The sequence below is a fragment of the Sardina pilchardus genome, chromosome 11, assembly GCF_963854185.1.
Source record: "Sardina pilchardus chromosome 11, fSarPil1.1, whole genome shotgun sequence".
Classification (NCBI taxonomy): Eukaryota; Metazoa; Chordata; class Actinopteri; order Clupeiformes; family Clupeidae; genus Sardina; species Sardina pilchardus.
In genome coordinates this window covers 20,630,733-20,651,158 of record NC_085004.1, presented here as the reverse complement: position 1 = coordinate 20,651,158, position 20,426 = coordinate 20,630,733, and the positions used below count along the sequence as shown (strand labels likewise).

At 45.8% G+C, this 20,426-nt stretch overlaps 2 protein-coding genes across 3 annotated transcripts in view; one reads left to right on the top strand and one right to left on the bottom strand.

The window, feature by feature from the left end:
• The window catches only part of piezo1 (piezo type mechanosensitive ion channel component 1 (Er blood group)), a 74,830-nt gene extending 65,343 nt beyond the window's left edge, over positions 1-9,487 (top strand). Inside the window, exons 37-51 of one of the 2 annotated variants that reach the window (XM_062548537.1) lie at positions 1-84; positions 624-812; positions 2,257-2,560; positions 3,043-3,157; positions 3,288-3,435; positions 3,768-3,982; positions 4,495-4,653; positions 5,193-5,340; positions 5,758-5,946; positions 6,096-6,188; positions 6,426-6,598; positions 7,095-7,217; positions 7,337-7,416; positions 8,035-8,212; positions 8,840-9,487. The exon at positions 1-84 is cut by the window's left edge and continues 175 nt beyond it. In XM_062548537.1, coding sequence (XP_062404521.1) covers positions 1-84; positions 624-812; positions 2,257-2,560; positions 3,043-3,157; positions 3,288-3,435; positions 3,768-3,982; positions 4,495-4,653; positions 5,193-5,340; positions 5,758-5,946; positions 6,096-6,188; positions 6,426-6,598; positions 7,095-7,217; positions 7,337-7,416; positions 8,035-8,212; positions 8,840-9,095 — 2,454 coding nt within the window. In that variant the 3' untranslated portion in view covers positions 9,096-9,487. The remainder of the gene's footprint in view (positions 85-623; positions 813-2,256; positions 2,561-3,042; positions 3,158-3,287; positions 3,436-3,767; positions 3,983-4,494; positions 4,654-5,192; positions 5,341-5,757; positions 5,947-6,095; positions 6,189-6,425; positions 6,599-7,094; positions 7,218-7,336; positions 7,417-8,034; positions 8,213-8,839) is intronic. The other variant, XM_062548538.1, reaches the window with a different exon arrangement.
• Positions 9,488-10,538: 1,051 nt separating this feature from the next.
• ctu2 (cytosolic thiouridylase subunit 2 homolog (S. pombe)) lies at positions 10,539-20,407 on the bottom strand. The gene is made up of 15 exons (XM_062548539.1): positions 19,981-20,407; positions 19,661-19,735; positions 19,402-19,480; positions 19,231-19,290; positions 19,072-19,132; positions 18,224-18,333; positions 17,179-17,468; positions 15,893-16,028; positions 15,279-15,410; positions 13,435-13,526; positions 12,779-12,885; positions 12,306-12,561; positions 11,812-11,878; positions 11,590-11,648; positions 10,539-10,888 (listed from the first exon to the last, which is right to left on the bottom strand). The coding sequence occupies exons 1-15, from the start codon at positions 20,034-20,036 to the stop codon at positions 10,810-10,812; spliced, it is 1,659 nt and encodes a 552-aa protein (XP_062404523.1). The 5' UTR covers positions 20,037-20,407; the 3' UTR covers positions 10,539-10,809.
• Positions 20,408-20,426: the final 19 nt, after the last annotated feature.

Here is a 20,426-nt window from a genome sequence, read left to right as displayed (position 1 = left end):
CCCATCCTCATCTTCCTCTGGGCCATGCTGGCCGTGCCGCGACCCAGCAAGAGGTTCTGGATGACCGCCATCGTCTACACGGAGGTGCGCTTGGACGCCAGACTGTGTTACACAATGACACACACATACACTCTCTCTCTCTCTCTCTCTTTCTCTCTTTCTCTCTCAAACACACATGCGCACACACAGACACACACACACTCTAACACAGTGTGTACACACACACACACACATGCACACCACACATGCTCTGACACATACAGTACATACACACACATAGACACACATATACAGTGAGACTATATGAAGTGGATAATGTGTGATAGATACGTCTATAGAAGAAGACTATACAATGATGCTCCCTCATGTGTACACTAGAAAAGACGAGGATTCACTCTGTCAGATACCATTACAGTACAGGAAGCTTCTTATTACATGTAGCACATTCACATTTAAATGGACATCTATTTATTTAGCTGATGTTTTTATCCAAAGTGGCTTACAAGTGAGGAATAGCAATTCTTGATTAGCTTTGTTCTCTGTTACTCAGTTGAGTGTTCCATGTCAGTAAAAGCCCTGCAGAGGTCTCACTGTGGCTGTGGTGGTCTGTGTTCTGTGTTCAGGTGATGGTGATGGTGAAGTACCTGTTCCAGTTCGGCTTCTTCCCGTGGAACAGCCTGTACGAGTTGCAGCTGAACATGGACAAGCCCTACTTCCCCCCGCGCATCATTGGTCTGGAGAAGATCGACAACTACATCCGCTACGACCTGCTGCAGCTGCTGGCTCTCTTCTTCCACCGGTCGCTGCTCATGGTACTTCAACACCACCAACACCACCACCCTCCCTCACACCTCCACCACCCGATCTCCGGACCCCTCCTCAGTGCTACTGAGTGCTGCTCAGTGCAGCGTGCTAAAGCAGAGAGGGTTAAAGCGGAGCGAGAGGCGCAAACATTCAACGATTTCCGCTTTCTGTTTTCGCGAAGGGGAGGGGGGGCGAAATCCCCCTTTAAGCAGACCTAGAAAGTGACGTTACATTTGAACTGAACTGCTTGCCAATCGATATCCCACTATGACATCTTTCCTTAAGCAGACAGGAACTGTTCGAATTTTGCTTCCATAGAGATGCATTATGTTGCTCTATCTTGACAGTAATGAAGGATCTTTGGCTAAAGGCCTTCCTCCGTTTACTGTTTTAGTTTTTTACCTGGTTCCTCCAAAAGTCAGCATGTGCATTAGCCTGATAAACCAGCCTAAATGGATTGGATGTCTAATTTAGTCTGGCCTCGATCAATGGATACAACGGAACATTGTTGATGAGCACAACCCGTTGTCTTTCAAACCGTGTCTGTGCCTATAGGCCAACGCTCCCTCAAAACCCCGCCCCAGAGCCCTCTGCCCCGCCCGCGTTGAATCAAAACACATCTCTGCGTTGTGATTGGTTTAGTTGCCATCTGCCAGATTCAGGGCAGTGTTTTCAAAATGTTCAATGGTCTGAGACCAGACCCAAATGCAGGCAAAACATTTTGCCGTCCAGCAGTTGGCGCTGGTTTTCCAGGCTACATGTGCATATCATCAGATTGTCTCTGAGATGTTGCAGAAGCACCCATCACTCACACACAGCCTTAAAAAAAAATGGTTGGACATTTGACATGAGTCAGCACATTGGCCCTGTGCCGGTGTGATTATTGTCCCCAAGACCCAAGTTCAGTAGCCCTGGCCCCTGATCGCCCGCAGCGTATACTCCAAACTTCACTCTCCGCTCTCTTCACTCTCTTTTAGACACTTTTATGTCCCCTGGAGACACATCCTTCTCCTCGCAGTATTGACTGTGCTTCACTCAGCACAGTCTAAAGGAGTTATTTTCTGCCATATCACAGCAGACTTGACTAAAGCAATAAAGCCCTGCAGCAGTGTCTGGATGTTAGATTAGAATTATGAAGCTCACTGAAAGCTGCAGTAGGCTAGTTGGCTCTCACGGACATATATATATACAGTATATATTCTTGCCTTACATTATTGAATAAATAATGAAGTAAAGAACTTTACTATAACCCCTTAGCATTTGTAAGGGATTGTAAATTATGCATTGATAGAACTAAGTCATGTGATTTATTGGTACGCATGACTCACCTCTGTGGGTATGTGTACATGTTTAATGTGTGTGTGCGTGTCTGCGTGTCTGCGTGTGTGTGTGTGTGTGTGTGTGTGTGTGTGTGTGTGTGTGTGTGTGTGTGTGTCTGGTGTCTGTGTTCAGAAATATGGGCTGTGGGACCACGAGGGACCCCTGGAAGAGAAGAGCGGCCAGCCTGCCACGGAGCCGACGAAGAGAGAGGGCGAGGAGGAGCATCAGCCCAGTCCGGCACACAGCCTCACCGCCCTGGAGGACGGCGGCGCCACCGAGACCCCCCAGCCTCTGGAGCCTGAGCCCGACATCCAGCCCACCCCAGAGCCAACGCCGGAGCCTCCCCACGCTGCCGCTGACGCCGCGCCCACGGAACAGGGAACGGGGAAGAAGGGTGGACTGCTGCGGTTCCGCAGGAAGAAAAGCTCCGGGAAAGGTTAGCCCAGAGGGAAGTTTCTAGAAGGAGGGTTTTTTTTTTCTTTTTTAATGGGAGTCAGTGTAACACTGGGGTGATGTCTTGTGCTAATAGGGAGCAATAGGGAACAATGACTGTCATGCTGTCAGATGGTGCCATAACTCCACACTCTCATTATGGCCACCACACTGACAGAAATGCCTCTGTGTCGTACTGTACACTATGTCATTTTAGTTTGAGTATACTGTGGTGTGCACTGCAGTCAGGGAGATGGCTGACACCTGTGGTCACCATGAGGTACTGTAAGCTGCCATCAGACAGAATGCGCTCTAATTTGGCGACTTTATTAGTCCACGAGAGACTGTTCAAGCCAGAGACCCTGGAGAGAAGAAGATGTAGACTGATGCAGGGAAGAAAAGAGTGTGTGTGTGTGTGTGTGTGTGTGTGTGTGGTGTGGTGGTACAGACGTGAGCTAGTGCTTATTAGTATGTGTTGTGATCAAGCAGATGGTGCTGAAATCAAAGAGCCTAAGAAGAAAACCAAGGGTAGACGCAGAGAGGCCACCAGCAGGAAGCTGAAGGCTATCGGGCTTAAAATCCAACAAATGTCCATGTCCGCGTAAGTAGAAGAGCCATTATGGAAAATCAACAACACCTGTCTGGTTTCTACCACATGTCCACACAATAAGGTCATGTGTACAGTACTTTATTGTTTAGTAAGAGTTGGTCGTCTGTTTGAATCTGTGTAGGATGCAGAGTATCTACAGACCCACGTATGGATTCTTCCGAGACATCCTCCATGCGGAATTCAGAGCCACCACAGATGTCTACGCTCTCATGTTCCTCACGGACATGGTGGACTTCATCATCATCGTCTTTGGGTTCTGGGCATTTGGGGTGAGTGACCAGATGGCCATTAGAAATGAAATCACATAACACAAGCACAGCAGCACACCAAACTCTCCCAAACACACTCCATATAGCAGCCTCTCCAGGGGTCAAATAGAGCATGTTTTTTTATTTGTATAGCTATGCTAAAGCAATGGGTGCTAATCCTAAACAACAAGAGCTACTGTAGCATTTATAGCTTCACTGTGCTGTTGTATCTTTTTGGATCAAGATGTGTGCACTTAGTAACTATATTTGAGTGTGCAACCCTTGACCAAAACCATAATTGCATCTCCATTCGTGTTTTGTTTTTTTCTCGTGTCTTTTTTCGTCTCGTCCAGAAACACTCGGCTGCTGCTGACATTGCGTCCACGCTGTCGGAGGACCAGGTGCCCGAGGCCTTCCTGGTCATGTTGCTCATCCAGTTCAGCACCATGATCATCGACCGGGCGCTCTACCTGCGCAAGACCATCCTGGGCAAGCTCATCTTCCAGATCATCCTGGTCTTCGGCATCCACCTGTGGATGTTCTTCATCCTGCCTGCTGTCACGGAGAGGTGAGGAGGGGCTGAGAGGGGGGTCGTGTAGTGTGGTTGCAGGGGTGGGTAACTCAACTTCAAAGAGTCAGTCAGTCCTACCACAGATATGTTCCAACCATTCACTAAACTAGCTGACTCAAATTAGAACAAGTCTTCAGGCAGAGAGTTATTTGTGAAATCATCTGTGTTAAGAGGTATTGCATGGTAGGAAACCATGGTAGAAGCATGGTTGAAGTATGGTTGGACTTCTACTCTCTGAATCCCAAGGTTGTCCTCCCGGTGAGGAATGGGAAGAATCTTTCTCTTCTCACGCATCTTCTTAACTTTGTTGGCTGAACGACAAAGTCAGAAGATCATCATAGGATCTCTTATGTGGAATGTGGAAAAAACATTTATCTAACTTAATTTGTTTAAGAGGGCCGATGGGAGAGTCACAAGTCGCAGAGGAATGCAGGATGTTTCCTGGAGGTGAAAAATAACCCTCTTGTTGGTTCTCCACCTCTCTTGTGTCTCCTCTTGCTTCCTCTCAGGATGTTTAATCAGAACTCCGTGGCTCAGCTCTGGTACTTTGTCAAGTGCATCTACTTCACCTTGTCGGCCTATCAGATCCGCTGCGGCTATCCAACCTGCATCCTGGGCAACTTCCTCACCAAGAAATTCAACCACCTCAATCTCTTCCTCTTCCAAGGGTGAGTGGAGGAGGTGTTGTGTGCCCAAATATGCACATACATCATCAAATATATGAGCTGGGCTCAGTTCAAGGTTATTTTAGAAGTGCCACTATTAATCACAAATCACAATAACAAATAGCAATCACAAATGATGTCACTGACTGTATGTTTATCTATTAAAATACTGATGTATAGTTTTCCCTCGTCAGTAGAATGCAGACACATGTTCAAAATGTTCACTTGTTCACTGACTCACTCAATCACTTTATAGTGTAGTGTCTGCATTCTATTGATCAGGAAAAACTATACATGAGTATTTTAATAGATGAACATACGGTCAGTGACATAATTTGTGATTGCAATGTCTAGATTAATACTGATACCGCTAAAATAATCATATAATAATTAAATGTGTAATATTATATATAAATATAAATATATAATTATCAATAATTAAAATATTTGAGTGTACTATTGAGTGTACTATTAACAGTGTGCACATCTAGATAGATGCTGAGAGCTAAGTCTCTTGTGTTCTCGTGTGTTTGTCTGTGTAGTTTCCGTCTGGTCCCCTTCCTGGTGGAGCTGCGGGCGGTGATGGACTGGGTCTGGACGGACACCACGCTGTCCCTCTCCAACTGGATGTGCGTGGAGGACATCTACGCCAACATCTTCATCATCAAGTGCAGCCGCGAGACAGAGAAGGTACTCTGCTCTAGATCATGTGCACTGTTGACTTTTAAAAACAAGAGAATGTTGTGTCGCGCACCTCTCAGTAGTACAGGTACTGGACCAAAAAGAAGTGAAAAGAAATGATAAAGGTCCGCACACTGATAAGCTCGTTTGGGAGCGTCTATTAGTGTGCAGAACTTTTACTGTTGACATTTCACATGCGTCTGCAATTTAGATTTATGCGTCTGCCATTTTGAATCTAGTCAACGCCTTTCACCCCACGCGTGACATCACTTAGCATTGACCACAGAGATGGGCTGTTTGTGCGGCCAAAAATGTGGTCGCACTCTAAAAGTATTTGTGCTATGCGCAAGTGCTGTCGTTACATTTAGAAATACTCTTGTAAATGTGATTTGTTGACGTGATTTTTTTTTTTTGGACATTCCACAGAAATACCCGCAACCCAAAGGTCAGAAGAAGAAGAAGATTGTAAAGTATGGAATGGGTGGGCTCATCATTTTCTTCTTGATTTGCATCATCTGGTTCCCACTGCTCTTCATCTCATTGGTCCGATCAGTGGTGGGCGTGGTCAACCACCCCGTGGATGTCACCGTCACAGTTAAACTAGGGGGTTATGAGGTAATCTCACACACACACACACACACACACACACACTCAGGTCTCGGTGACCTGAGAGAACAGTTCAGATACTATAGAGAGTCCCCCTGTAATAACTATGGCAAATGTGGGTTAATTCTAACTGAGAATGGATGTCATCTCCTCCACAGCCCCTGTTCACCATGAGTGTCCAGCAGCAGTCTATCCAGCCATTCATTGAAAACGACTACAAGAGGCTCACCAAGCACTTTGGCAATAACGCAGTGAGTACTCAGCTCCTTACAGACTCAAAATGATATATTTCCCTCTAAATAAGGTTTTTACACTGCAATCAGAAGGTATTTCTTAACCTGCCTCTCTTTTGGGTTGAGGTTGAAGTTCAACTGAATGAGTACTGAAGGTCTGTCTCGATACTTCTAAGGCCAAGTGATGTCTGACCGTGTGTGTGTGTGTGTGTGTGTGTGTGTGTGTGTGTGTGTGTGTCTTCTCCTCTCCCTCAGGTGGCTATGCAGTTCATCACGCTGTACAGTTTCGAGGACATCGTGACGGCCAACATCGAGGGCAGCTCTGGCTCGGTGTGGCGCATCAGCCCGCCCAGCAGACAGGAGCTCATCAAGGAGCTGCTGGGCAGCTCCGCCGAGATGACGCTGCGCCTGGCCTGGAACTTCCAGAGGTCTGACATGCACTTACGCACACACAAACACACACAGACTCACACTCACACACACACGCACACACGCACACACACATGCGCACACACACATGCACACACACACACACACTCACACACACACTCACACTCACACACACACACACACACACTCACACACACTCACACATACACACACACACACACACACACACACACACACTCACACACACAGATACACAAACTCGGACAAGATTAGCTCAGGGCAGTTATAATTACTATGGAGCATAAAACTACCGTATTTAGACAAACAAAAAACCCATCTTGATATATTTTGACAAGTGGTGTATGTACTGTGCATTGTAACTTTGTACTGTGTGAATGGGAGTGTAATAACTGTAGTATCTGGATAGGATTCTCTCCTTTACCACTGTCCTGACTTGAATTAAAATCACGTTTGTAATACTTGGTCAAGGCCCTGAGAAAGCTGACCGATCATGTGTGTGTGTGTGTGTCACAGGGACTTGGGAAAGGGTGGAACTGTGGAAAACACCTTTGACAAGCACTCCATCCATCTGAGGCCGGAGGACCCAGTCCGAGCAAACCTGGCCTCACTGCTCGTGGGCAACCGCACGGAGCCTGTGTAAGTTCTAAAACAACACCTCTCTGCGTATGCGTTTTTGTGTGTGTGTGTGTATGTACATGTATGTATGTATTTATGCCTGTGTATGTCTAACTGATCTCAAACGTCTCTCCCTTTAGGCTGGTTCCTCATATGTTCCCCAACTACATCCGGGCTCCTAACGGGGCTGAGGCCAAGCCTGTGGGCCAGCTCTATGAAGGTGAGCACCCTCAAACACCCTCAAAACACAAACACAAATGTCCGTGTTACTAACAAGGTACATGTAGTGCACTACAGTGGAAGGTGGTCTCATATGATGAACACTTTACCTCTGCATGAGAATCAAATAGATTCACAGAGATGCTAGATTAGCATTAAGCTTTGTATCTTTAGAAAACCAGTCATGTTTTTGATTGGTCGTGCATCATTCCCTCAGCTTGCCTTGAGATGGGAGAAATACGGATTTCAATGTTGGACTTCCTGCTTTCAATGATGTAAAAATCATCATTTTACATCATTGCAAGCAGGAAGTCCTATTCATGGGTTTCATTGAAATACGTATTTCTCCCATCTCAAGGCAAGCTGAGGGAATGATGCATGACAATTCTAAAACATGACTGGTTTTCTAAAGATACAAAGCTTAATGCTAATCGGTGAAGTGTCCCTTTAAGAAACTAAGAAACATTTATCACTTCTAGTTCATCTTTGATCTAAGTGTCAGGTGTCCACACGGGACAAGTGTACGCTTAACTCACAGGTGGAAGAAGCTCATGGGTTCACAATAGAGAAATGTTACAAACGTTCTCCTGCTGTTTCTGATCCGTTCCGTGTGTGTCAGATGATGAGCAGGGATATCAGAACGTGGCGCTGGCCCTGATGAAAGGAGGGTCGCAGGAGTGGTGGGACATCAGCATCGCAGGCTGCGACCCCAATTCTAAGGCCTGTGGGGTCCTGCCCATGGTCATCTTCAATGACAAAGTCAGCCCCCCCAGCCTGGGCTTCTTGGCTGGCTATGGGTAAGAGAAATAACCAGGCCACACACACGCACGCACACACACACGCACGCACGCACGCACACACACACACACACACACACACACACACACACACACACACACACACACACACACACACACACACACACACACACACACACACACACACACACACACACACACACTTGTATGGTTGCACTCACACTCAATATAGTTGCACCATCAGCTTCAGTTCCCGGGCATAAAAATGACTTGAGCGTTCCTCTGTTCTGGTGACAAGCTGACTAGCCTATTGTCTGATTTATGTTGTAATTTCATGGGGGGAAGTAGGAGGTCTGGCTCATCAAGCACCAGCTACAGCCCTGACATCACAGGCTGGGATGTTTAGCCAGTGGCAGGCCAGCCACTGATGTGTCATCTCAAATAAAAAGTCTTAGACGTCCCAACCCAAATGAACACTCGGCAGTGAAATGAATTGAAAACGTTTCATGGCATTTCTCAGAGAAAGTCATAAATTAGGGCTGACCCATTAAAATGGCATTCCTTTTCCATGTAAAGTGTCTCTGTTAGAGAACAGAGGATAATAGCTCTCTATTTTGGTCCATGCTTTCTCTCTCTCACTCTCTCTCTCTCTCTATCTCTCTGCAGGATCATGGGGCTGTACGTGTCCGTGGTGCTGGTGATCGGCAAGTTCGTGCGCGGCTTCTTCAGCGAGATCTCCCACTCCATCATGTTCGAGGAGCTGCCCTGCGTCGACCGCATCCTCAAGCTGTGCACGGACATCTTCCTGGTGCGCGAGACCGGCGAGCTGGAGCTGGAGGAGGAGCTCTACTCCAAGCTCATCTTCCTCTACCGCTCCCCAGAGACCATGATCAAGTGGACCCGGGAGAAGGACAAGGACTAGGCCTAGCCGAAGCCTCCGAGAAACAAAACAAAAAAAAAGACCAAAAGCCAAAACCAGCCAACCTCGCCTGTCCACTGTGCCTGAGGGTCTGGGGGCCCGCTAACGTTACACCCAGATGGTGCCTTAATCTTTGAAAGAGTTTTTTACCCCCGTCCCTACGTTAAAGCACAACAGCCTGCCAATTTGATATGTGTGTGTGGTGCTGTAAGCACGTGCCAGGAGAGTGCTACTAAAGGACTTTTGAGAAGGGGGGGGTATTTAACACTGAAGAGTTCCTGGCCGTTAACTCAGTCTCTGTGTTAAAACAGACAGTGATCCCACAGGGGAGGAGAGACTGGAAGTGGAGGAGAGGAGAGGAGAAGAGAGGGATGTAGAGGAGAGTGTCGGGGGGGGGGGGGGGGGGGGGCGTTAGTGGCAGCAGCTCTGTATGTCTGCTCTGTGTTGCTCACCTGGTCGGCTGAAGATGGCCTGCTCTGGGCTCACGTGGTCCAGGCTTCTCGTTTATCGTCATTCCCCCCCTTTTTCCTCCTCCCTCAGGACGGCAAGCCTGGCTGCTCCCGCTTCCCTTACTAATCTCCCATGTGTCGGACGGGCAGATGGAGAGCCGATCTGCCAAAGTGTCCGTTTGTGTGAATGGACGAGACAAGCCGCCAGAAACAGGCCACAATAGGCCAATGACTGGACCGGTCTCTCTCTCGCTCTCTCTCTCTCTCTACAGACTGCTGGGAAATGTCAGGCACAGACAAGCTGAGCAGTGAAAGGACCTTTTCTTTGCAAATGGAAACACTAGCATCTTAACACCAGACGTCCTTATATTTCTACAACACAAAACTGTTTACAAAATGCTCTAAGTAGTGGGATGGAAGTTAACTGTTACATATACTTGTAACTGCTTATAGATTTAAACTGACAATGGTAAGACGTCAGACTACAAAGACTTGAATTTTCCACTCCTCACAAAGGGGTTGTTTCGCAGATGACACATTTAAATCTGTTGAAAATGAGTAATTATCCAGAGCAGAATAGACTGGAATATTTTTGGGCCATGACAATGGCCTCTGGAAAACTGTCATGCTGGAATACATTCATACACTTTATTTCTAAATGTTTTCAACAATATCCTGTTTATATGATCACTACTACTGTGCTAAATCTTGTAAAATGACTGTAATTATTCAAATTGTTGCAGTATGGACCAGCTGGACACTAACTTAAACTTTTGATGACGTCCACCCACCACACCTATTATTTTGCCTGACATTACTCTTATTTCCTGAAAGTGGCCTTGCTAGCTTTGTTGTCTTGCTGCCATGCAGGCATTTACAGGGTTCTTTCTAAAGGGAAATTGTGTGGCGTTTCCACATCTGTGACTTAAAATGCAGAGAAAATAAGAGGAAAATAAATATTGCACATCACGTGGAATATAATAAAAAACAACAATCATTTATAAAAGTCTTGAGTTTTATTTCATTCATCACGACCCAGGCACACAGGAGCAGCAGTAACATTGTTTACGCTCATCGTTCATTTAAAAATGTATGCCGCTGAAAGCATAATTAAGCAATAAATAATGGTTTGGATATGCCGCCAGACTGACAGCCTCCGTTTTTAAAAGCGACTAAACTAAGAGTACATAAAAGTGATTCTGGCGATTATTGAAAAATAGTCTGAATGTCAAGTATTCGTTGATGTGATATTCTTGGCGGAGTCATTTTCAGCACAGCTGCTCTTCATCATCGCCGTCTCCATCTTCATCCAGCAGAAACTCACTGATCTCCTTCCTCATCTCCAGCCTAGTCAAAAGCCCAAACCACACAGTCAGGGAGACCAAACAAACACTCCATAACTAACCAAACCAGAGAGCTGTTCCTGTCATCCAAAGCTTCAATTGAACCTGCTTTGTCATTTATTTACGTCAGTAAAACATTAGCAATGCGCAATATGCTGGCAGTACAGGTTTCAAAAATAAAAATAAAAAAAACATAATTTACATGGAATTATTCAGCCACGGAAGATGGCTGATGACTGAAAAACAGACTTGTTTGCTCCTGAATACTGTGTCACACCCAGTGAACATGCACAGAGGTAAACTAATTAGAGAGAAGCACGACTATTTTTCCTTATTTGCCTGTAGTTTTCCAGTGATAGAATAAGGCTCTGGTTTTGCTGTGTAAATAAGGCTCTAGTCTCCCACTGTTAGAATAAGGCGGTAGTTTTCCAGTGTTAAATAAGGCTATAGTTTTGTTGTGTAAATAAGGATCTAGTCTCCCAGTGTTAGAATAAGGCTGCCATTTTGCTGTGTTAAAATAAGGCAGTAGAGTTTCCCAGTGTTAAACAAGGCTATAGTTTTGCTGTGTTAGAATAAGGCTGTAGTGTCCTGTAGAGTAAGGCTTCAAGTTTTAAATAAGGCTGTCGGTTTCCTGTGTTAGATTGAGGCTGTCTACCGGCAATTCATGATGAAAGGAGACTGGCTCCACAGGGATGCACAACTCACCTCCTCTTCCGCTTCTCTGCTTCACTCACTATATATGAGGGCAGTGTGTCTACTGATGTCTGTCCAAAGCACAAAACAACACACATCAAATGAGAGACTATGGAAATGGCCATCTTGTAAGCACCTTGCTTTAGCCACTGAATAGCTTTAGTTAAGAAAAATAGAAAATTACAAAAGCATATCGTTGATGTCTTTGCCAGCTTGTCTGGTCTAGTTTCTTACCATGTCTTTGATTGTCAGCCTACAGCTGTAACACAAGAGGCTCTTCAGATCACTGTTCACAGGCAGCCTGCAAAACATCCATCACAACCAGGACATCAGCAACATTAAATAATTCTCTCTATTATTAGTGTTATTTTCTACACTCTTTGAGTAAGAAAAGACTTTGAGAATATTCTATTCCAGTGTTCTTGTCATATGAGTCTACAGTGCATATTTAGTTGTGCTTTTGCAAGCAAACCCATGGAATATCCACACTCCCTGGCACAAACACTACCGAGGCTCTCCTGCAGTGGCATTCAACACTAGCATGACTTCTCGCGTGTATTCTCGCTGCGCAATCATTTCATCTCTACACTAAACTATTAAATTACAGATTATAATAATAATACATTTTACTTGTATTGCACTTTACACCAAATCAATGACCTCAAAGTGCTAAAGGCTTATTACAAAGGCTTAGACCCGAGTTTATTTGGTGTCTCTGATCTGCTCACCTCACACTGGAGCTAGAGCAGCAGCCTCCTCCTCCTCCTCCTCCTCCAACACCACCGCCACAGCATCCGTCCCCCGAGCCCCCGGCTGAAGAGGAGCAGCGCTGGCCTGCGGACCCTGAATCTGAGCCCAGCGCCGGGGCAGGAGCAGGAGCTGGAGCAGGAGCAGGAGCAGGAGCAGGGGGGCCAGAGCCTGCAGCCTTCATCCCCAAAGAGAGCCTCTCAGATAGGAGCGTAGCACTGAAGGCAGAGGCCTCCTCTGTGTCGCAGGGAAGAGAGGAGAAGAGAAGAGAAGGGAAGATAGAGTGGAGAGGATTAGTCCAAGCAGGAGGGATGGCCGGAGACATCATTTTTCGACACGCAGCGGGGGTTGGGAGGGGGGCGCCAGCGGTGCCAGCTTATTGTCGGTTATAATTAACGGCGGAGACGATCTCCTGTGCTATTGGATATGCAATTCAGCGAACACTGGCACGTACCGGCGGCGGCGGCGGTGTCAAGGGCACAGAGGCACAGAAGGCACTTGCTGGACGGCTCGGCGTCGCTTGTCAGGCCAGAGCGAGCGGTCTGGAGTTTCTCACTCGTCCTTGAGACAAACAACAGTGTGAGACGTCCACACACACACACACACACACACACACACACACACACACACACACACACACACACACACACACACACACACACACACACACACACACACACACACACACACACACACACACACACACACACACACACACACACACACACACACACACACACACACACACACACACACACACGCACACACGCACACACACACACACACACACAAGCCCCCGCTAACAGAGCCAAAGAAACAATTCTATTAAAACAAAAATGGTCCCACTGAATTGAATGTAATAACTTTTCAGAAGTCTTTGATCTTATCTTGATGATGATAACAGTATAAAGTATTCTTTAAGCACAGGTTAAGGATTCCATTTACCACAAAAAAAACGACAGCCTAATAAAAACTAAATGTGCTGTGACAGTTTCCTGGGCATTCAACACTGGAAACTCCAATGGTGATGAGCTGTAAAAGCATTGGGGGATTGGTTGTTGCGTTAAGCTTTACCAGATGTGTGGGTGTGCGCAAGTTGATGGCTCTAACCTGTAGATGGTGCTGACCGTGGAGGGGAAATCGGCCTGGAGTTTGGTGACAAAGCTCTCAGTCAGTCTCTGGATGCTGGCTTTATCAGACGTCTGGAGGGGGGAGAGAGGGAGAGACAGTAGGTAGATACAGAGAGAGAGAGAGAGAGAGAGCTAAGTACCCTTACATACACTACTCACAAAAAGTCACGGATAGTCGGCTTTTGGGTGAAATTTGTTGGCCTTTGTTTCAATAAATTGTTTGAGAGGAGGAAATCACCATTGTACGCTTCCTGCTTTCCTGCCCTGCTTTCATCATGATATAATACCACTGTAGCTTGAACTTTTTACATTATCCAAAAATGTCACCCAAAAGATAGATATCCCTAACTGTTTGTGAGTCGTATATATCAAGTACATATCAGTCTTTTTTATACTTCTATAACTGTTGCTAAAGTGAGGGCAGCTGAGGCTCTATCTACATTATTCTGTTCCTGTGCACACTTAATTACCTCCGCCAAGGAGGTATATGTTTTCATCAGGGACCAGCCAACGTTTGTCTGTCTGTTTGTTTGTCTGTCTGTCTGTTTGCAAGATGACTCAAAAAGTAATCGATGGATTTCGATGAGATTTTCAGGGAATGTCGGACATGACCCAAGGAAGAAACGATTAAATTTTGGGAGTGATCCGTAATTCCGTCGGGATTCCGTCGGCGTTTATGTATTTAGCTTAGCGGTGTAATGGCATGGTATGGCCACGTGGTGGCGATCTGAATAGTTTAGGTTCAAATGTATGACCACCTAGGAAGAACAATGCAGGCGGAGGTAGCTGCCTGGTAGCTGCGCTCTCTGAGTGTTTTTCTAGTGTTTTGTTTGGGCCACTCATTTACACTACTGTGGCGTAGGGTGCCATTCCCAAGACGAGTGTGAAAACACTGAAATGGATTGAAACTGATTCCCCTTCTCCATGGCGTCCCATTTCAGACATTCTAATGGGAACGATCCATTGCTTCATCAATATGGAAAAGGAAGTCTGAACACAATAAAGTGATGACTGTGTGAGTGTTCTTTTAAAAAGGTTTGGCTTCGCGTTCGCTTTTCGTTTTCGCTCGTTTTACGCTTGCAGGTTTCTCTGCAGAGCTTCCCCTACAGCTTTAGTGTGTATATTTTACAACACTCCTCAATCGGTCAGTCTGCCTTTTCATGAGCATGATCGCGAGGCTGGAAACGTTCTGTTTGTCCGGTGGCACAAACTTGCAAGCATGTTTTTCATGCTCACAGGTGCTAGGGGGAAGCGAGACAGCCATCATTCAACCCAAAATAATTTAAGTCAAATAACCATTCAAGTGACTCCGAAGCTGAATTCATTAAGGCAAATTAACCTAAAAAACCTGCATAGTTCACCTTTAACTGGGACATTAAGTTGCCCTCTCATCGCTGATTGGCCTGACATTTTTCTTGTCTGAGGGAAATATAGTAGAAATATTTGGTCACACCAAATCTTAGTCAACACACTGCCCTTGTGACCCTTTGATCATTTGTTGATGAGGCCTTTCCTCTTGACACAATCAAGGCCTTTAAATGCAGAGAGAACACACAGCGCAGGAGGCTCAGTAGACCATCACCCTAAGTGATGCTCTCACGCTGGTCTCCAAGCTTGTAGTTATAACTGTTGTCATCTAATAAATGTCTCACCATGTTTTACAATCTCTGAACCTGCCTTTGTCTGCTTGATACTGAATTTTCTTACTTCAGAAACGGTCATGAACTATGGGTTGCCACGTGCCAGACAAGATCTCCCTGAAAGAAAATGTAGGTGAATGTAGATGTAGGCCTTGAAAACTTGAAAGCGATCGCCAACTCTCACCTTGGTGTCCAGTCCGGGAGTGAAAACGGAAGGGACGGAGAAGAGCCTGTTGTAGAAGGCGATCTCTTTAGAGGAGTAGTCCCTCATCGGCCGCACGATGACCACATCGCCAAAGCGTGAATCTGCAAAGCCCTGTGACCACACAGACACATGACAGGAGAGAAATGCAGAACGAATAAACGCTAGCGTGCGCAGAGAGCAGAGCACTGGCTCGTCAGTGCTGAGCTGAGTAACGGCAGAAGAGACACAAAGCATGAAGGACGTGTGGAGAGAGAAGGCCAGATAAGAGGACAGAGGAAACGGCAATAGATCTCTACTGCACCCTCACTCTCTGCTTTATGTTCTCTGCCTTTTCTGTAAAGGGTGTGTCTATGAGCGTGCATGTGTGTGTGTGTGTGTGTGTGTGTGTGTGTGTGTTAGTGTGACAGAGAGCCAGAGAGAGCGAGAGTGCACGTGAGAGAGTGCGAGAGAGAGTGCGCGCGAGAGAGAGAGAGAGACAGACAGAGAGAGACAGAAAGAGCGAGAGAGTGAGACAGAGAGAGATTCTAAGAGTGTGTGAATGGGAACGAGAGTGTGGATGGCGAGTGTGTGCAGTGATGTCCTCTCTCTCTCACCGTGTCCATGGCCAGCGCGGCGCCGCGGCCCAGCGAGATGCTGCTGAGCAGTTTGACGGCCAGCCGGGTGCAGCTCTCCCCCAGCATCACCTTGGAGTAGCCCCTGAGCCGCGCCGTGTGCAGGATCAGGTGCTGCCTGACAACAACACACAGACAGCAGACCCAGCCATGCGCGTCAAACACCGCCAACACCTTTGGCATAGCTCAGCTTACGAGTTCATACAGTTCGCGGAAGGCAGCGAATGAGAATTAGTTAAGAGATACAGTATATCCAACACGAAATATCTCCTCTCCTCTGACAGGAGGGAACCAGACAAACAGATCTACCTACTGTATGTTAAAATTTTAAAAAGAAACATAAAATGGACCACTTAAAACATGCGATGTATAATGTAAGATGTTCAGTTTGTTACCTGAAAAAATGTAGGAATCAATTTTACAGATACAAAGGTGCGCACACACACACACACACACACACACACACACACACACACACACACACACACACACACAATGTCACCTTAACGTTCACTTCTAACATTATAACTGTGCAGCTGAAAGAGTGAGGGGGGGGAACTATGTGAGCAACAGCCAGAAAATCCATGCCAGACAGACCTCTCCCCTCACAACAGCTCATGTCACTTCCACCATTATTAAGGTCTAGCACCTTCCTGAGCTATTGACCCAAACACAGGATTGATTTTGCCCTTATCAGCCCCCGCTGCTTATGGATGACTCAGAAGAGATGAGAGAGAGGAAAAGAAAGGGAAAAGAGAAAGAAAGAGAGATAGAGTTGAAAGAGAGAGGGAGGGAGGAGGAGAACGTGACCAAGAAGAAAGCACATTCGAGTGCTTCTGCGAGGATGAAAAAGGGAGATTGACACTGTGACTCGACGGCATTCTCCTCTCCTTTCCCTCCTCCTCTCCTCCTCTCCTTTCCCCTCTCCCCACTCCTCTGCTCTCCCCACACCCCTCTCCTCTCACGCCAGGCCCAGCAGCAGGAACAGACAGAACCGCAGGAGTAAGCCGCAGGAGTGTCGATTATTACTCATCCCTCACAGTGGTGCACGGAGGTGTGAAGCACGAGCCCAGAGTAGAGAAGGCAAATGTAGGAGTTGAACATGACTCCACAACGTACTACTCTTCTCCATCTCTGGAAAGAGTGGGCTACGGCTTCTCTGGGACAGTGTGCATAAACACTACGTGTTCGAAAGATATGATCATTCATAACTGAACTGAAAACGAATGTAAACAAGTTAGGTGAAGTGAAGTGAATGTGGAAGTTACCGGAGAGTCTGTAAGAGATCCTCCTTGGCGGTCAGTGTCTTCACAGAGGCAAAAAGTCTCTCTAGGGCCTGTCTTTGGTCAGCAGGGGGGATACGTGGCGATGACTGGCCATCGTGTGTTTGCAGTTGAGCCACAGCATCTGCCAGTGAGGAGTCTCGTTCCTGGTTTCTGAGTCCAACAGAGTCACCTCCATTCTGGATGAACTGGTCAACTGCAGTCTTGTAGCTGGACACTGAGCTTTCTGAAATGGCCGACACAACCTCCAGGACTGAGGTGGGAAGTGTGAAGACCTAAAGCAGAGAGAAAGGGCATCACTCAATGGCCTTCGCATATCACATTCACTATTTAGTGCAAACCACCTTCAGTTCAAGATGCATCCTCATTTACAGCACTGCCCCATAGTTGTACAACCATAATACTTCTTCTAACCTTGCAAATACCCTAATCAATCGCATTTCGAAGTAAACAGTTTTCTCTGGGATAAATACTTATGTTGCACATATCTGACAATGTGTGTTACTGTTTAGAGTCTATAGGTTCAGTATAACTGTTACACAAGCTTTTTTTCATGGACCAAAAATATTCACAGCTCATTTCAATTTCCTGCTACTACTGAAATGTTGATGCTCTTTACAGATACTTCTTACAGAGAGAGCCAAGTAGGATGGGAAACTAACACAAGCGGAGGCTATATTTAGATACTTTAGAGAGGATAATCAAGTCAAAGCATCTTTAGCATGGGAACAAATAAATAAAACACTAAAGATGCGCCAGTTGAGGCATTCAAGCAACAATGGACTGGCTGATGCAACTGTCTGAAACAGGAACCAGCGCACCAGCTTGTTCAAAAATAAATGGGATGAAACAAACGGGACACTGCATCAGAGACCGAGCTGATCAAAGCTCTGACAAACATTAAGAGCAATAATGTCTCTCAGTGTTCCAAACAGCTCTAATTATAGCACGAGGGGGGGGCGGACCCGCCCACCCACTAGCTCGATCGCTCGCTGCGACTCCGCGCGGCTCAGACGATCCGACAGCTCACCTCCTCCAAGGCGACGATGTGGTAGGGGAAGCCTGTGGTCTGGAAGAGGTGCGCCAGCTGCGTGACTGCCCGCTGACGCTCGTCCAGACTCTGCCCGCTGGCACCGCCCTCTGCCAAAGGGCCAAGAGAGTGTTAGTCGGCAACACCACGAAGCGGAACTGCCAGCTCAAAGCGACTAAAAAAAGAGCGCAAGGCTCTCCCACTCACTGAGGGAGGATTTTAAGACTCAGTCAAATCCCCCGTCTTTGACTTGCTGATAGGTGGGTTGGGGGACAATGTTAAAAATGACTACCTTATGACTACTAATGACTACTCAACTGCAATAGTTACTTCATTCACTCTGCCACAGCATATCAAACTAAATATGGTGGTAGATTTGCAATGCAGTCTCTCAGCATTTTTAAACGCACACCTACTACAACCATTTCTTGCTTTCAAAATATTTGGGCTGCTTGAGTGTCTAAACATTTCAATACCTTAACTCAGAATATGACTGGTGAATGCTCCTATACAGTGGCAAGTCAGGTTAGCAAACCAGATTGAAATTAGATTTGACAGTCCCAGAAATGTTGTGTCTTATTGGAGTCTGGTCTCTAGTCAGTTTGCAATGGTACCAAATCAATAAGTCTGGAGATTGGATTGTCTCTCAAGAGAAAAACAAACACGCCCTAACAAAATGAAATGAGACGGAACACGTTTACATGAGTTGAAGATGGGTTTTACACTCTGCTTCTCTCTAAAGTTTACATATTTTATACAATAAAAATATTAAAAATAATATTGCCTTCAAATTCATGGTTATGCAGAGAGATTTAAAGATCTCATATCTTATTAAGCAGGTGACTCACCATCCACAAAGATAAGTCCAGGTTCAAATCGCAATTTTTTGTGAGCATCTCGACTTAAACCCTGAAAAACACAACATGGAAATCATGGTGGCAAACGAACATACTGTATGACAATTCATTTCCTCTCTGTTTGGGCAGGTTTCCTGTGAAAATGCATACCTCTTGGACTTGGGCTAACATGGAACTTGATGCCAATCCACCGGACACAGCCAGGAGAACCTTAATACCATAAGGAGAAGAAGGGCATGTTTCAACCAGGCGATGTAGGCTACTGACATCCTGTAGTAGACTACTGACATCCAGCTTTATAGATATAGGCTTTCAACTCACCCTTTCTCCAGGAAAGATAACACGGTTTTTACCCAACATGGCACGAAACTTGTGTATGAAGTACTCCTTAAAACAACACCTAAAGAAAGACATACAACGCATAAGTGCGAAACCTGACAATAACTTTTTCATACAATGTAAAAAGTAATCAAGATAAAGATTATAATGACAATGGATAACACTTGCTATTCAATTTAGAGCGTGGATTATAAACATCGAACTTGGTACACGAAAGGCATTGAACTAGATCCAAGGTTACCTGCAAAATGCATCTCCGGCTCTAATAATCAGCACTGCCGTGCCTTCTTTACACTTCATACACTTCCTTGAGACACTGAATACATGGGGGGGAAAGCACATGGAACTGTTATTTAATAGCCTACCAAGGTTACACAATGGGTTAGATATATCAGATATTTGGGGTTAAAAAGTCCATTGTCAAGCTGATGCCTATCCTATCCATCGTGGCACTAGTAGGCCTTCAACGGAGACCATTGATGTAGAGAAGCAGCTGATGAATATATGGATCAAGGAAGGCAATAGAAATACTACGAGCATAACTGATCATTGACAGCTTACCCTGGCAAGGATCTACTCTCCAGTACACCATTGTATTCTTCATCAACCTGACACATGGTGTCTAATGAAGCCGTCAAAGAATGGTCTGTTATTGTTACATAAAATCGCTAGCGAATACCTACACTACCGACAACTGAACTTGGTCTGACTAACTTTAAACGTCAGCAGGAGGGCAGCAGTTGCTAGCGACGTTAGCTAATATTGGTGTAAGTTCGCATCATGTCGGCAAACAACGTCTCACTGTCCGGTAAACTCGCTGTAAGTTTATCTAGAAAATGTCGCAACGTTATGTAAACAGACTCAAGTGAACGGTAACACAGAGAGACATCTATTACGTATTATTTCTATCAACTGAAGCTTTCTAGTTACTACCAAACGAAGAAATCCCTCAACTCGAAATACGACATGTGAGGAAATCAGCTGTCCATTTTTGATGACGTAATGTT